This window comes from Engystomops pustulosus, chromosome 5, assembly GCF_040894005.1.
Source record: "Engystomops pustulosus chromosome 5, aEngPut4.maternal, whole genome shotgun sequence".
Classification (NCBI taxonomy): domain Eukaryota; kingdom Metazoa; phylum Chordata; class Amphibia; order Anura; family Leptodactylidae; genus Engystomops; species Engystomops pustulosus.
Genome location: NC_092415.1, coordinates 12,395,351 through 12,408,124, shown reverse-complemented (window position 1 = coordinate 12,408,124; position 12,774 = coordinate 12,395,351). Strand labels below are relative to the sequence as shown.

General features: G+C 42.2%; 1 protein-coding gene across 2 annotated transcripts in view; it reads right to left on the bottom strand.

Annotated features, from left to right (window-relative positions):
• The window catches only part of KCNQ3 (potassium voltage-gated channel subfamily Q member 3), a 152,045-nt gene extending 139,577 nt beyond the window's left edge, over positions 1–12,468 (bottom strand). For both annotated transcript variants that reach the window (XM_072151170.1, XM_072151171.1), the window contains exon 1: positions 11,450–12,468. In XM_072151170.1, the coding sequence (XP_072007271.1) occupies positions 11,450–11,751 (302 nt within the window). In that variant the 5' untranslated portion in view covers positions 11,752–12,468. The remainder of the gene's footprint in view (positions 1–11,449) is intronic.
• Positions 12,469–12,774: the final 306 nt, after the last annotated feature.

Here is a 12,774-nt window from a genome sequence, read left to right as displayed (position 1 = left end):
TATATACAGGAGATCCTCAGGTTATACCGGCTGCACATATATCATTATATACAGGAGATCCCCAGGTTATACCGGCTGTAAACATATCATTATATACAGGAGATCCCCAGGTTATACCAGCTGTACATATATCATTATATACAGGAGAAAGCCAGGTTATACCGGCTGTACATATATCATTATATACAGGACATCCCCAGGTTATACCAGCTGTACATATATCATTATATAAAGGAGACCCCCAGGTTATACCAGCTGTACATATATCATTATATACAGGACATTCCCAGGTTATACCGGCTGTACATATATCATTATATACAGGAGATCCCCAGGTTATACCGGCTCTACATATATCATTATATACAGGAGATCCCCAGGTTATACCGGCTGTACATATATCATTATATACAGGAGATCCCCAGGTTATACCGGCTGTACATATATCATTATATACAGGAGATCCCCAGGTTATACCGGCTGTACATATATCATTATATACAGGAGATCCCCAGGTTATACCAGCTGTACATATATCATTATATACAGGAAATCCCCAGGTTATACCAGCTGTACATATATCATTATATACAGGAGATCCCCAGGTTATACTAGCTGTACATATATCATTATATACAGGACATCCCTAGGTTATACCGGCTGTAAATATATCATTATATACAGGAGATCCCCAGGTTATACCAGCTGTACATATATCATTATATACAGGACATCCCCAGGTTATACCAGCTGTACATATATCATTATATACAGGAGATCCCCAGGTTATAGCAGCTGTACATATATCATTATATACAGGACATCCCCAGGTCATACCGGCTCTACATATTTCATTATATACAGGAGATCCCCAGGTTTTACCGGCTGTACATATATCATTATATACAGGAGATCCCCAGGTTATACCAGCTGTACATATATCATTATATACAGGAGATCCCCAGGTTATACCGGCTGTACATATATCATTATATACAGGAGATCTCCAGGTTATACCAGCTGTACATATATCATTATATACAGGAGATCCCCAGGTTATACCGGCTGTACATATATCATTATATACAGGAGATCCCCAGGTTATACCAGCTGTACATATACTGTTATATACAGGAGATCCCCAGGTTATACCAGCTGTACATATACTATTATATACAGGAGATCCCCAGGTTATACCAGCTGTACATACATCATTATACAGGAGATCCCCAGGTTATACCGGCTGTACATATATCATTATATACAGGAGATCCCCAGGTTATACCGGCTGTACATATATCATTATATACAGGAGATCCCCAGGTTATACCAGCTGTACATATACTGTTATATACAGGAGATCCCCAGGTTATACCAGCTGTACATATACTATTATATACAGGAGATCCCCAGGTTATACCAGCTGTACATACATCATTATACAGGAGATCCCCAGGTTATACCGGCTGTACATATATCATTATATACAGGACATCCCCAGGTTATACCAGCTGTACATATATCATTATATACAGGAGATCCCCAGGTTATATCAGCTGTACATATATAATTATATACAGGACATCCCCAGGTTATACCGGCTGTACATATATCATTATATACAGGAGATCCCCGGGTTATACCGGCTGTACATATATCATTATATACAGGACATCCCAAGGTTATACCGGCTCTACATATTTCATTATATACAGGAGATCCCCAGGTTATACAAGCTGTACATATATCATTATATACAGGAGATCCCCAGGTTATACCAGCTGTACATATATCATTATATACAGGACATCCCCAGGTTATACCGGCTCTACATATTTAATTATATACAGGAGATCCCCAGGTTTTACCGGCTGTACATATATCATTATATACAGGACATCCCCAGGTTATACCGGCTGTACATATATCATTACATACAGGAGATCCCCAGGTTATACCGGCTGTACATATATCATTATATACAGGAATCCCCAGGTTATACCAGCTGTACATATATCATTATATACAAGAGATCCCCAGGTTATACCAGCTGTACATATATCATTTTATACAGGAGATCCCCAGGTTATACCGGCTGTACATATATCATTATATACAGGAGATCCCCAGGTTATACCGGCTGTACATATATCATTATATACAGGAGATCCTCAGGTTATACCGGCTGCACATATATCATTATATACAGGAGATCCCCAGGTTATACCGGCTGTAAACATATCATTATATACAGGAGATCCCCAGGTTATACCAGCTGTACATATATCATTATATACAGGAGAAAGCCAGGTTATACCGGCTGTACATATATCATTATATACAGGACATCCCCAGGTTATACCAGCTGTACATATATCATTATATAAAGGAGACCCCCAGGTTATACCAGCTGTACATATATCATTATATACAGGACATTCCCAGGTTATACCGGCTGTACATATATCATTATATACAGGAGATCCCCAGGTTATACCGGCTCTACATATATCATTATATACAGGAGATCCCCAGGTTATACCGGCTGTACATATATCATTATATACAGGAGATCCCCAGGTTATACCGGCTGTACATATATCATTATATACAGGAGATCCCCAGGTTATACCGGCTGTACATATATCATTATATACAGGAGATCCCCAGGTTATACCAGCTGTACATATATCATTATATACAGGAAATCCCCAGGTTATACCAGCTGTACATATATCATTATATACAGGAGATCCCCAGGTTATACTAGCTGTACATATATCATTATATACAGGACATCCCTAGGTTATACCGGCTGTAAATATATCATTATATACAGGAGATCCCCAGGTTATACCAGCTGTACATATATCATTATATACAGGACATCCCCAGGTTATACCAGCTGTACATATATCATTATATACAGGAGATCCCCAGGTTATAGCAGCTGTACATATATCATTATATACAGGACATCCCCAGGTCATACCGGCTCTACATATTTCATTATATACAGGAGATCCCCAGGTTTTACCGGCTGTACATATATCATTATATACAGGAGATCCCCAGGTTATACCAGCTGTACATATATCATTATATACAGGAGATCCCCAGGTTATACCGGCTGTACATATATCATTATATACAGGAGATCTCCAGGTTATACCAGCTGTACATATATCATTATATACAGGAGATCCCCAGGTTATACCGGCTGTACATATATCATTATATACAGGAGATCCCCAGGTTATACCAGCTGTACATATACTGTTATATACAGGAGATCCCCAGGTTATACCAGCTGTACATATACTATTATATACAGGAGATCCCCAGGTTATACCAGCTGTACATACATCATTATACAGGAGATCCCCAGGTTATACCGGCTGTACATATATCATTATATACAGGAGATCCCCAGGTTATACCGGCTGTACATATATCATTATATACAGGAGATCCCCAGGTTATACCAGCTGTACATATACTGTTATATACAGGAGATCCCCAGGTTATACCAGCTGTACATATACTATTATATACAGGAGATCCCCAGGTTATACCAGCTGTACATATATCATTATATACAGGAGATTCCCAGGTTATACCAGCTGTACATATATCATTATATACAGGAGATCCCCAGGTTATACCGGCTGTACATATATCATTATATACAGGAGATCTCCAGGTTATACCGGCTGTACATATATCATTATATACAGGAGATCCCCAGGTTATACCAGCTGTACATATATCATTATATACAGGAGATCCCCAGGTTATACCAGCTATACATATATCATTATATACAGGAGATCCCCAGGTTATACCAGCTGTACATATACTATTATATACAGGAGATCCCCAGGTTATACCAGCTGTACATACATCATTATACAGGAGATCCCCAGGTTATACCGGCTGTACATATATCATTATATACAGGAGATCCCCAGGTTATACCGGCTGTACATATATCATTATATACAGGAGATCCCCAGGTTATACCAGCTGTACATATACTGGTATATACAGGAGATCCCCAGGTTATACCAGCTGTACATATACTATTATATACAGGAGATCCCCAGGTTATACCAGCTGTACATATATCATTATATACAGGAGATCCCCAGGTTATACCAGCTGTACATATATCATTATATACAGGAGATCCCCAGGTTATACCAGCTGTACATATATCATTATATACAGGAGATCCCCAGGTTATACCGGCTGTACATATATCATTATATACAGGAGATCCCCAGGTTATACCGGCTGTACATATATCATTATATACAGGAGATCTCCAGGTTATACCGGCTGTACATATATCACTATATACAGGAGATCCCCAGGTTATACCGGCTGTACATATATCATTATATACAGGAGATCCCCAGGGTATACCGGCTGTACATATATCATTATATACAGGAGATCCCCAGGTTATACCGGCTGTACATATATCATTATATACAGGAGATCCCCAGGTTATACCGGCTGTACATATATCATTATATACAGGAGATCTCCAGGTTATACCAGCTGTACATATATCATTATATACAGGAGATCTCCAGGTTATACCGGCTGTACATATATCATTATATACAGGAGATCTCCAGGTTATACCGGCTGTACATATATCATTATATACAGGAGATCCCCAGGTTATACCAGCTGTACATATATCATTATATACAGGAGATCCCCAGGTTATACCGGCTGTACATATATCATTACATACAGGAGATCCCCAGATTATATACAGTATATAACCTGGAGATCTCCTGTATATAATGATATATGTACAGCCGGTATAACCTGGGGATCTCCTGTATATAATGATATATGTACAGCCGGTATAACCTGGGGATCTCCTGTATATAATGATATATGTACAGCTGGTATAACCTGGGGATCTCCTGTATATAATGATATATGTACAGCCGGTATAACCTGGGAATCTCCTGTATATAATGATATATGTACAGCTGGTATAACCTGGGGATCTCCTGTATATAATGATATATGTACAGCTGGTATAACCTGGGGATCTCCAGTATATAATGATATATGTACAGCCGGTATAACCTGGGGATCTCCTGTATATAATGATATATGTACAGCCGGTATAACCTGGGGATCTCCTGTATATAATGATATATGTACAGCCGGTATAACCTGGTGATCTCCTGTATATAATGATATATGTACAGATGGTATAACCTGGGGATCTCCTGTATATAATGATATATGTACAGCCGGTATAACCTGGGGATCTCCTGTATATAATGATATATGTACAGTCGGTATAACCTGGGGATCTCCTGTATATAATGATATATGTACAGCCGGTATAACCTGGAGATCTCCTGTATATAATGATATATGTACAGCTGGTATAACCTGGGGATGTCCTGTATATAATGATATATGTACAGCTGGTATAACCTGGGGATCTCCTGTATATAATCATATATGTACAGCCGGTATAACCTGGGGATCTCCTGTATATAATGATATATGTACAGCCGGTATAACCTGGGGATCTCCTGTATATAATGATATATGTACAGCCGGTATAACCTGGGGATCTCCTGTATATAATGATATATGTACAGCTGGTATAACCTGGGGATCTCCTGTATATAATGATATATGTACAGCTGGTATAACCTGGGGATCTCCTGTATATAATGATATATGTACAGCTGGTATAACCTGGGGATCTCCTGTATATAATGATATATGTACAGCCGGTATAACCTGGGGATGTCCTGTATATAATGATATATGTACAGCTGGTATAACCTGGGGATCTCCTCTATATAATGATATATGTACAGCCGGTATAACCTGGGGATCTCCTGTATATAATGTTATATGTACAGCTGGTATAACCTGGAGATCTCCTGTATATAATGATATATGTACAGCCGGTATAACCTGGGGATCTCCTGTATATAATGATATATGTACAGCCGGTATAACCTGGGGATCTCCTGTATATAGTGATATATGTACAGCCGGTATAACCTGGGGATCTCCTGTATATAATGATATGTGTACAGCCGGTATAACCTGGGGATCTCCTGTATATAATGATATATGTACAGCTGGTATAACCTGGGGATCTCCTGTATATAATGATACATGTACAGCTGGTATAACCTGGGGATCTCCTGTATATAATGATATATGTACAGCTGGTATAACCTGGAGATCTCCTGTATATAATGATATATGTACAGCCGGTATAACCTGAGGATCTCCTGTATATAATGATATATGTACAGCCGGTATAACCTGGGGATCTCCTCTATATAATGATATATGTACAGCTGGTATAACCTGGGGATCTCCTGTATATAATGATATATGTACAGCTGGTATAACCTGGGGATCTCCTCTATATAATGATATATGTACAGCCGGTATAACCTGGGGATGTCCTGTATATAATGATATATGTACAGCTGGTATAACCTGGGGATCTCCTGTATATAACAGTATATGTACAGCTGGTATAACCTGGGGATCTCCTGTATATAATGATATATGTACAGCTGGTATAACCTGGGGATCTCCTGTATATAATGATACATGTACAGCTGGTATAACCTGGGGATCTCCTGTATATAATGATATATGTACAGCTGGTATAACCTGGGGATCTCCTGTATATAATGATATATGTACAGCCGGTATAACCTGGGGATCTCCTGTATATAATGATATATGTACAGCTGGTATAACCTGGGGATCTCCAGTGTATAATGATATATGTACAGCCGGTATAACCTGGGGATGTCCTGTATATAATGATATATGTACAGCCGGTATAACCTGGGGATCTCCTGTATATAATAATATATGTACAGCCGGTATAACCTGGGGATCTCCTGTATAAAATGATATATGTACAGCCGGTATAACCTGGAGATCTCCTGTATATAATGATATATGTACAGCCGGTATAACCTGGGGATCTCCTGTATATAATGATATATGTACAGCCGGTATAACCTGGGGATCTCCTGTATATAATGATATATGTACAGCCGGTATAACCTGAGGATCTCCTGTATATAATGATATATGTACAGCCGGTATAACCTGGGGATCTCCTCTATATAATGATATATGTACAGCTGGTATAACCTGGGGATCTCCTGTATATAATGATATATGTACAGCTGGTATAACCTGGGGATCTCCTGTATATAATGATATATGTACAGCTGGTATAACCTGGGGATCTCCTGTATATAATGATATATGTACAGCTGGTATAACCTGGGGATCTTCTGTATATAATGATATATGTACAGCCGGTATAACCTGGGGATCTCCTGTATATAATGATATAGGTACAGCCGGTATAACCTGGGGATCTCCTGTATATAATGATATATGTACAGCTGGTATAACCTGGGGATCTCCTGTATATAATGATATATATACAGCAGGTATAACCTGGGGATCTCCTGTAAATAATGATATATGTACAGCCGGTATAACCTGGGGAACTCCTGTATATAATGATATATGTACAGCTGGAATAACCTGGGGATCTCCTGAGTATAATTATATACAATAGTTACCCATATTATATGTGGGGGATGGGACATATACCACTGGGACCTTATATACAAATCACCTATCTTAGACCTCAAAGATTTTGGGAATATTGGGCAGTTTGTCTCATACCTGACAATTAGTAAGAGACTGGGCAGCGTTACATTTACATTGTAGTAAATCAGGAATCGCAATACAACGTTACATCAAAAATCAATATTTGCTTTTCTCTGCTATAAATAATGAATGTGCTCGGAGTGTTGGGATCAGGATTATAATTTGGAAAAAGATCTAAGAGAAGATGTGACATAAACAGATAAAGGCTCCTCCAGATCACAACCATCCAGTGACTACATGTCATGGGGACCCGCAGCAGAATGCAGCAGCAGCCAACCCTGTAACAGTTTTAATAAGCTAGATTTTTGTAAATATACATTCCATCTGATTACTATGTAGGGGCTGCCAAGAGTCCAGCAGTAGGGCAGGGAGGCTGCATGGTGTGACTGGCACCCTGTGTTGATCCATGTGCTTGTAAGGCTTGGATGGGGATAGAGAATGTGGTGGCTAACACCTCGACCAGGTTTACCACCCGGGACTCACCAACCAAGCCACAAACCCATCCTTGGCATCCAGACCACAGGGCTGGACACTACAAAATGAGCACCCATGTCCACAGACCAGACCAGGCAACAAGATAACCGGTCAAGACCGCATACCAGACCGGGCAACAAGATGAGCACCAATGTCCACAGACCAGACCGAGCAACAAGATAACCGGTCAAGACCGCATACCAGACCGGGCAACAAGATGAGTGCCCATGTCCTCAAACCAGACAGGGCAACAAGATGATCCTCCATGACCACAGACGAGGCCGGGCAACAAGATGAGCACCCATGACCAGAGATAAGACAGGGCAACAAGGTGAGCACTCATGACCACAGACCAGACCGGGCAGCAAGATGAGTGTCCATGACCACACACCAGACCGGCAACAAGGTGAGCACCCATGACCACAGACCAACAAGATGAGTGTCCATGACAACACACCAGACCGGGCAACAAGATGAGTGTCCATGACCACACACCAGACCGGGCAATAGGATGATCCTCCATGACCACAGATGAGGCCGGGCAACAAGATGAGCACCCATGACCACAGACCAGACCGGGCAACAAGGTGAGCACCCATGACCACACACCAGACCGGGCAACAAGATGAGTGTCCATGACCACAGAACAGACCGGGCAACAAGATGAGCGCCCATGACCACAGAACAGACCGGGCAACAAGATGAGCGCCCATGACCACAGAACAGACCGGGCAACAAGATGAGTGTCCATGACCACAGAACAGACCGGGCAACAAGATGAGTGTCCATGACCACAAAACAGACCGGGCAACAAGATGAGCGCCCATGACCACAGAACAGACCGGGCAACAAGATGAGCGCCCATGACCACAGAACAGACCGGGCAACAAGATGAGCGCCCATGACCACAGAACAGACCGGGCAACAAGATGAGTGTCCATGACCACAGAACAGACCGGGCAACAAGATGAGTGTCCATGACCACAGAACAGACCGGGCAACAAGATGAGTGTCCATGACCACAGAACAGACCGGGCAACAAGATGAGCGCCCATGACCACAGAACAGACCGGGCAACAAGATGAGCGCCCATGACCACAGAACAGACCGGGCAACAAGATGAGTGTCCATGACCACAGAACAGACCGGGCAACAAGATGAGTGTCCATGACCACAGAACAGACCGGGCAACAAGATGAGTGTCCATGACCACACACCAGACCGGGCAACAAGATGAGTGTCCATGACCACAGAACAGACCGGGCAACAAGATGAGCGCCCATGACCACAGACCAGGCAAAAAGATGAGTGGCCAAGACCACAGACCGGGCAGCAAGATGATCACCCAGTTTAGAGATTCCATCGCAGTCCCTATATGTTAATGATGCTGGACAACCCCTTTAAGTTATGGTGCCCGCCCATAGAGTAAAAGTTTATTGGGCTCCAACTTACACATTATTTTAGAAGTAAATGGAAGGTAATTGACAACCTTGTGGAGAAAAGCGCATGTGGTGCACACCCACAATTTCAAAGACCACTTTCCATGTTGGGCCACACTCTACCCTCTGTTTAAAGTCAGTCTCCTATTTACAGAGCCCCTTAAATCTTATCATGCACAAGGTCATTGTTTACACAGGACTGCTGTCCCCATTCTCTCATTACACAGGACTGCTACCCCCATTCTCTCATTACACAGGACTGCTGTCCCCATTCTCTCATTACACAGGACTGCTGTCCCCATTCTCTCATCACACAGGACTGCTACCCCCAGCAGGGGCATAGGAGATGCTACGGATGGGAGTTCTGCTGGCACTAACTGTTGTAGGCCTGCAGGACCTGTGTACCATGTGACCATATGATGTTATCACAGGTCCTTCAGCCTTGCATGCTGCACTGATGATAAGTACAGGTTCTTCTATGTATCTACAGTTTATGGACCCCGACCGTCCCTGAATCTGCCCTCTCAGCACCGCTGCTTCTTCTCCTGCAGTATAGAGGCCCTGGCAGCTCATTCACGAGGTCTTCCCCAATTCCAGGAAACTCCTGGACATTCCGACAGAGCTGGTAAGTATAAAATAGATAGATAGAAAATAAGGTGGATTGAAGACATCCACACAGATGTAGGTGTAAAATACCTAGATAGATACAAGAAGGGATGATTGAGAATTTTTGTACCCCACTTCTTTCTAGATAGATGTGAGATAGATAGATAGATAGATAGATAGATATGAGATAGATAGATAGATATGAGATAGATAGATATGAGATAGATAGATAGATAGATATGAGATAGATATAGATAGATAGATAGATATGCAATAGATATAGATAGATAGATAGGAGATAGATAGGAGATAGATAGGAGATAGATAGATAGGAGATAGATAGATAGATAGATAGGAGATAGATAGATAGATAGATAGATATGAGATAGATATGAGATAGATATGAGATAGATAGATAGATATGAGATAGATAGATAGATATGCGATAGATATAGATAGATAGATATGCGATAGATATAGATAGATAGATAGATAGATATGAGATAGATATAGATATAGATATGAGATAGATATGAGATAGATAGATAGATAGATAGATAGATAGATAGATAGGAGATAGATAGATAGATAGATAGATAGATAGATAGATAGATTGGATAGATGATAGATATGAGATGGATAGATAGATATATAGATAGATAGATACTTCTTCCTGGTATCACTCTCATGCTAATTATAACCTGATTAGAATCTTCGCACAACACCTTTGCTGGTTGCCATGGTGACATGGAATGCTGGATGTACATTGTAGACGCGGCACAGCTGAGCAGGAGGCGGCGGAGAACACGATTGGGTCATGTCTTCCTCAGTCTCGCTGAGAGGATGAACTCATTTTGCTATTTTGTAACAGAAACAATGCAGAACACATATGTCACTGCAGACACACGGCGGCGGCTCCTCCATGCGCTCCCCTAGACCATCTCTGGGCGCTCGCTACATAGTGATGTGTAGATACGGGATACATGGATACAGCATAAATAACTTATATCTAGTCTGGGGGAGGCCCATGGCCTGTATACACATGAGGAATATAAAGTATACCGCCACATCCTCAGCACATATTACATACCATGTCACATGTATATATCATATCACAGAGGAGTACATCATATCACATGTATATATCATATCACATGTATACATCATATCACATGTATATATCATGCGTGTCAGGTGCAGGGGTTACTCACACAAAGGCATGGTAGAGCAGCGCCCACCCTCTTGGTCTCTCCAGGGCGTCATAAATTAAAGTTTGCACCCTCCTGTACTTGGCGTTGTTCCTCTTGACCGGTCGGCTACAGTTCAGAGGTGTTTTAGCCAAAAGCCCAATTCCCTGGGGGTTCCTCTTAACGTCCTCCTTCCCGGCTCCCACCAGCAGCAAGGTCCCATCTTTTTCTAGTCCGGTCCCTAGGGAACTGGGTTCTAGATCCCCTTTCTTCTCACCCTTGTCATCTTTAGGAGGCCCCTCTGAGTGTCTGCTCTTCAGCCCCATCTTGGCAGGTCCTGTAGGGTGAGCTGCTGGAGGGGAGGCCAGGGAGCCCCAATGCCATGATCTGATCAGAGGCAAGGCTTTACATCTCCAGCAGGTGCACCTGAATGAGATCACGGATGGTCCTCACCACCAATTGTGGCCAATGCTATGTCATCTAGCACAGTCCACGCAACCAGAAGACCATCATCACACCAGCATTGACCACTACTGACCAGCATTGACCAGCCTTCTCCTCTACTGTCTCTAGACAGGTCCCCAATCTCAAGTCAGGGAGTGGCCCATTGTACGTATCCAGCAGCCTCAAAAATCACCTTCCAGACACCGAATCGTTGGCACATTTTCCGTCTTTGCTCCCATGATATGGGTCTACCCCGAGGTGGCAGTCAGATGGTCAGATCCTGCTGTGCGTGATAATTGTGCAGCTCCATCTCATGTCTGCCTGATGCCTCCTGCTGCCGCTCCTGCTCGGTTCCTGCTCCTCTATTTGTGTTTCCAAGGAGGAGAATCCTGGTCTTCCCTGCGGAATTAGGAGAAGTGATGGCTTCCCTGTAGGCAGCTGAAGGAAGACAGGGACCAGCTGAGGAGATCAGGCGTCCTGCTCTGCCTGTCACTCATTCATTGATGAATTGCTGAGGATCTTCCTCCTCTTCTTCTGCTGCTGCTCGCTGAGCCCTGTCTGATGGGGAGAGACTCCGAGAGCTGGGAAGAGGAGGAGGAGGGGGTATAGGAGGGGCTCAGGGTGAAGCACAAGTGTGTGCGGGGATGGAGAAGACATGGAATCACATCCCGGGAATGACACGATCCTAACTCCTGGCCCCGTCCCCCCAGAAAACCAATAGTCACAATAAAGACCCTCCCGGAAGGAGGTGATCAATAATTGTTACAATCTGACATTGTTTGGGTTGGATTCTCGCACTGTCCTAGGGATATCTCTGAGATTTATGTCCACATGCTCGGGAATATGGGATTTTATTTCTAGGTTTTTGATTAAAAAATAATAAATAAATGTAACAAACAGAAATA